General features: G+C 33.6%; 3 protein-coding genes across 3 annotated transcripts; all 3 read left to right on the top strand.

Moving 5' to 3' along the window:
* Positions 1-556: 556 nt before the first annotated feature.
* CIA2 (iron-sulfur cluster assembly protein CIA2) lies at positions 557-1,237 on the top strand (the record flags this gene model as incomplete). The annotated part of the gene is made up of 1 exon (XM_003668667.1): positions 557-1,237. The coding sequence occupies one exon, from the start codon at positions 557-559 to the stop codon at positions 1,235-1,237; it is 681 nt and encodes a 226-aa protein (XP_003668715.1).
* Positions 1,238-1,875: 638 nt separating this feature from the next.
* EPT1 (bifunctional diacylglycerol cholinephosphotransferase/ethanolaminephosphotransferase) lies at positions 1,876-2,922 on the top strand (the record flags this gene model as incomplete). The annotated part of the gene is made up of 1 exon (XM_003668668.1): positions 1,876-2,922. One exon carries the CDS (start codon positions 1,876-1,878, stop codon positions 2,920-2,922), a length of 1,047 nt encoding a protein of 348 aa, XP_003668716.1.
* Positions 2,923-3,332: 410 nt separating this feature from the next.
* On the top strand, positions 3,333-5,387 carry NDT80 (transcription factor NDT80; the record flags this gene model as incomplete). The annotated part of the gene is made up of 1 exon (XM_003668669.1): positions 3,333-5,387. One exon carries the CDS (start codon positions 3,333-3,335, stop codon positions 5,385-5,387), a length of 2,055 nt encoding a protein of 684 aa, XP_003668717.1.
* Between the last annotated feature and the right edge of the window lie 639 nt (positions 5,388-6,026).

Here is a 6,026-nt window from a genome sequence, read left to right on the forward strand (position 1 = left end):
CATATACTGATTATAATTACATGTAAAGTATTCACTTAATGTAGAAGGTTACATAAGTACTTGAATTCTTCTAAAATAGGGCAGCTTTTTGGAGGCGTTCTAACCTTCGTCTGTTCTTTCAGTATCGTTAAATTGTAATCCTAAACATATAAGAGGAAAGAAAAAAAAGTGTAAATTCCCTCCTCACAGGAAAGTCTTTACTATTTCAGTAGTCCCAGGACATGTTGGAAGGTATTTGCTTTTAATGCTCACCTAGTTACCTCGAAAAAGAGAGGAATAATAGAAAGCAATTTATTGTTTATCAGGTCAATTCGAGTCGTTTCAAATCACGATAGTGTGACGCCAAAAAATAAAAATTCACGTGATAAGAACAATATTTTTGCTGTGGTGTAAAGATGTAATTTTACTTATAGAAATGGGAAGATTTGAAAACATCTAGCTTATTAATTGAATTAAACTAATGAGATTGAAATTTTCTTAATCATATAAGATGATTCAAAAGAAAAAAAGCATTTACAGCATATCACAACAGCAAAAAAAGGCTAACTAAACAAAGATGTCTGAATTTATTAACGAGAACCCGGATGTTATAGATAGTGACGAACTACCATCCAGAAAGGAAAACATCACTGGTGATTTATTATTAAGTGGAATAAGTAATGAAACAACTTTACAAAGAAAGAAGTTGTTACTTTCTATTGATAACTCTAAGTCCAAGGTCCTTCAAAACATTGAATTACTAGATAAGCTGCTCTTAATAAATCCGCCAGAATTGACATCTGATGAGGAATCTATAGAGGAATCAGATGATGAAGATGATGCATATGGTAATACCGATCCAAAAGATGTAGTTGACACACAAGAAATATACGATCTCACGGCACATATTTCTGACCCAGAACATCCATTAAGTTTGGGTCAACTTTCTATCGTGAACTTACCCGATATTGAAGTCCATGACTGTGGTGATCCAAATAAAATGGTAGAAGTTATCATTAGAATTACACCTACTATTACACATTGTTCTCTTGCTACATTAATAGGTCTTGGTATACGGGTGAGATTAGAAAGAGCATTACCTCCAAGATTTAGAATCACTATATTACTAAAGAAAGGTACTCATAATAGTGAAAACCAAGTTAACAAACAACTAAATGATAAGGAACGTGTAGCTGCAGCTTGTGAAAATGAGCAGCTTCTAGGTGTTGTGTCAAAGATGTTATTAACTTGCAAATAGATGTTGATATCCGTTCTATATAAATAGTGTACAAAATACTAGCTAATATATGTAGAAATATAGTCTCAAACATTAGAAAAATATTTGCTGCCAATCTATATGAGTTACCATTATATACCTTTTCTGCCAAATGATCACTGCAGTGATATTGGGAAGAAGACCCTTTATAATTTTCATATGACGCGATGCTACTTTTTTGAAAAATTTCGATGATGAAAAGAAAAAAGCAATTACCAAAACAATATACAACTGTGTACTGAACTTTTTTCAGTGCAGAGTATAATAGTCTTCATTTTTGACTGGATCAGATTTGGCTGAACCCTTTTCATTAATTACAAGGAACTTTAGAAGAACAAGGACCATCCGAATCGTTGACCTCTCACTACTAAGACTTTAGAAGATGGGTTTTTTTGTTCCGGAATCCAAGCTTTCGAATTTGAAAGCATACAGGTATGCAGCTTAATATTTTCTAGTAACAACGTCAGTATTAAAAGATTACAATAATACTAACAGAATCATACACGGTAATTTATTATCTTCTACATTACTTCAGCTATCAAAGTGAAGACCGTTCTATTATCTCCAAGTATATATTGAAGCCATTTTGGTTGAAATTTTGTGATATATTTCCATCATGGATGGCACCGAATGTCATCACTTTACTAGGTCTTTCATTCATACTGATGAATTCCTTGACTGTACTGTATTATGATCCATATTTAAATGAAGCATCTCCACGTTGGGTTTATTTTTCATATGCAATCGGTTTGTTCCTTTATCAAACATTTGATGGTTGTGATGGTGTTCACGCCCGTCGAACCGGTCAATCGGGCCCTTTGGGAGAATTATTTGATCATAGTATAGATGCCGTTAATACCTCATTGTCATTTTTCGTGTTCTGTTCAGCTGCAGCACTCGGTTATTCTCCGAAAATGATCATATGTCAATTTTTTCTGCTGTGTAACTTTTATGTGAGTACCTGGGAAGAATACCATACTCACAAGTTATTTTTAAGTGAGGTATCTGGGCCAGTGGAAGGTATACTTTGTATCTGTTTATCCTTTTTGATTACGGGTTTCTTTAGTTCTCAATTTTGGCATATCACTTTGATGAATTTACAATTTGGGAATAACATGATTGATATCGAAGTTTTAGATTTATTTTTACTATCATTATGCATTGGGATTATATTTAATATCGCAGCTGCTCGTGAAAATATCAGAAAATACTATGAAAATGAGAAAACTAATACGCTGGTTGGCAACAATACTGAACCATTTACTGAATATGATGCATTGAAAGGATTACTGCCGTTTTTCATTTACTATATTAGTGTGTTCGTATTGATTATGATTGACACCGAATTTGTATCATTCCCATTATTTATTTCAATCGGATTTTCCGTTGCATTCGTTGTTGGACGTATCATTGTAGCGCATCTAACCAAACAGTATTTCCCGTATATTAATTTCCCTATGTTTATCCCAAGCGTCCAATTGATTTTATATCTTATCACTGTCAGAATGTTAGGTTATGATCCATCAAAAATTACCTTTGCTTTAACCTGGTTTGGGCTGGGTTCATCTGTAGGAATCCATGCTATGTTTATGAATGAAATTATCTATGAATTCACTACGTTTTTGGACGTTTGGGCATTATCCGTTAAACATTCCAAGTATACCTGAATTATAAACTTAACTAAAGAAACAGAAACCTATTATAGACATTTTATACAGTTATTATAAAAGTTAAACAACACATCTCAACAATCATCTTCTATACCTCCGGTTATCATAAGCATCCATATTGTCATTATATAGCCCAGAGAGATTTTTCAGGAAATTGCATCTATTTTAAATTTGAATTTTCTTCGCCCTTAAAAGACAGCTCGGCGGCTAAATGAATATTTACCTCAAAAAAACGTCGAAAGAAAAACGACACAAGAAATGATTTGCCACAAAATCTATTTATTCTGCAAGAACATCACAATTTATCAAAGGGAAATAAGTCATAGTAATAATATCAGAGTTCTCAATTATACCCCAGAACTTAATCGGTACCAAGGGGAATTTTAAAAAGCAGTTTGGAAAAAGGAATGACACGGTTTTGTAAACGAGCACCAAATCGAGACTTCCGTAATATTACCGAAACTGGAGAAAGAAAAGAAAAGAAAATAATAAAAAAGCTTTCTGTAAGTAGCCAAGAAAAGGAAGAAGTAAATAATAGTAAGAGGATAAACGAATCAGTAGAAGAACAGAAAGTCGATGAAGAAACAGTGGCAGAATCTATGATTATGACGTGTGTCAATGATGATGGGACAACATCTAATTACTTCGATAAAAGAAAACTAAAGATAGCACCTAGGTCAACCTTACAATTCAAGATTGGACCACCTTTCGAACTATTTAGGAAATACTATAAAATATATGACAAAACTACAGATAAAATTGTTGATTTTCATATGATCCCAAGAATTGACAGAGGATTTGACCATATCGATAATGAGTGGGTAGGCTATAAGAGGAATTATTTTACTTTGGTGTCTGCCTTTGGAGTAGCTGATTATGGTTTGAAAGAATTTTTAAATGGATCATACCTTTTACATTTACAGGATAGCTTTAATGATGAACGATTAGATGTAGAATATTTTGCCATGATAATTAAAGCTCGAAATGATGACGACTCGAATGAAATTCCGTTAGTCCAACATACTGCCAAAAGAGATAAGGGCCCTCAATTTTCTCCGAAGATATGCCCCCTGATTCCGTCTCATCTCCCACAGCATCAAATTATAAGGGAAGCTTCTAATGTTCGAAACTCAGTAAAGATGAAAAAATATGATTCTACTTTTTATTTCCATAGAGATAGAGAAAAAAATCAGTTTTCAAAAAATAGTTTATTGTTTTCTTATCCAAAGGACTGTATCGAAAAAGTTGCACGTTATGAAAGGGTACAGTTCTCATCTTCAATAAGTGTGAAAAAACCAAGTCAACAGAACAAGCATTTTAGACTTCATGTGATATTTGGAGCAGTAACTTGTTTGCCATTTATCAATCAATTTGAACGCCCTGATTCATTTGATAAACTTACTATGGATGATGGCCGACAAGGTTATTTCATACAACTTCAGGAGATGCGAACGCCTCCACTAATTATTAGAGGCAGGTCTCCTTCGAATTATACTAATCCAAAGCAGCAGCATTTCCAATCCCAGACTTCACAAATCTTGTATTCTAATGGCTCATCAAAGCATTTATCTCAAGACTTAGAGCAAGGAACACCAACGCTTGAGAATCATATAATGGTGAGCAAAGCTAATAAAACGAAACCTCCAAAAAGACAGAAGACAAGAAAATTAGCATCCCCAAGTCCTCTAATATCGAAACCTGTAGAGTTTCGTAGACCAACCAAGAGAGAGTCAAAAGTTGTTACTTTACCTAAGAATATGAATAAAGATAAGAAATCATTTCCAAGGCCACATATTAGAGTTGAAACAATAGAAAACATTGAAAACAGATTATATGCCGGTACGTCTTCGCAGTTATCAGCAGCTGCGGAGATTCAAAATTTATACTCTAATAATGGATCACCGAAACTGGAGAGGCCAAATCAAGAAAGACATATTTCAGTTGATTTAAGAGATATTGAACTCAAGCCTTCATATACTCCCCTTTCGTTTCCTATCCCTATGGTAGATAAGAAAGGTACCATCATGGACAATAAGAATTTTGAGATTGAATCAGGACCTAAAATGTTAGTAGAACGTGATTTGAATAAAGAAATCAAAAGCAAGAGAACTATTCAAAACAAGAATCATTTACCAAAGTGTCGGGAACTTAGCAGGGAAGATGTTACTTTATCTAATATATCGTCATTTTCCTTTTTGTTTGAAAAATCGGATGTAACTGGAAAACCTCTTGCCCAAGAAAAATCCGAAATTAGTTTCAATGTAATACCAAGATTATCCGCGGGTAGTAGCGAGAGTAATAATCAACCATTCATTAAAGACAAATCGATGTCATTTGAAATGCCGAGGATGTTACTAAAGGAGAATATGAAACTCAACCTTTGGAATGCCTTTAATATTCTACCTTCAGAGATTTTAAGTGCAGGCAACTTCCTAGAAGATGATAGTTTCTATAACCACTAGTACAATTTGTTTTATAATCTCACCATAATGCCTTAGGGGGTTATTCTAATATATATTTATAGTGCCATTGTGTAGATTACATCTTTACTATTAATTATCCAATCCAGACAGTAAGTGGTCTTTTATAGTCAAATGGTCTCTCAGTTGGAATAACGTAACCCCGGAATCGAAATGAGCGCGCAGCTAGTAGGCAGGTAGTCCATGTAAAATCAATTCTAAGATGAAAATAAAGTCGGTAAACAAGGACGCCTACCAAAAACAAAATATCATCACTTAGAAAAAGTACGGATAAGAATACTGGACGTGATATAAAGTTCAACATATGAAGATTCTCATGTTTAAGAAAATATTTGTCACGATTTTGTGATATATTACCTCACGATAATATATAAACCGCACTCTTATTTAACAGCCGAGTATAACTCAACTTACCCTGCACCTTGATCCTTTATAAAAAAATTATAGACGTCTATGATATGAAATCTTTTACGTCTGTTATGACCAGTTTGGGTGAAGTTGTGTCCTTATTATCTTGATTACCTTGATAATGAGTTAGGAATCTGGTGTGTCTTATCTTTGTATATTTCTACTTTTGAGAAAATTTGAAGATAACGAACGCAATATCTACTATTCTATTAT

This window comes from Naumovozyma dairenensis, chromosome 2 (assembly GCF_000227115.2).
Source record: "Naumovozyma dairenensis CBS 421 chromosome 2, complete genome".
In the NCBI taxonomy this organism is placed as follows: Eukaryota; Fungi; Ascomycota; class Saccharomycetes; order Saccharomycetales; family Saccharomycetaceae; genus Naumovozyma; species Naumovozyma dairenensis.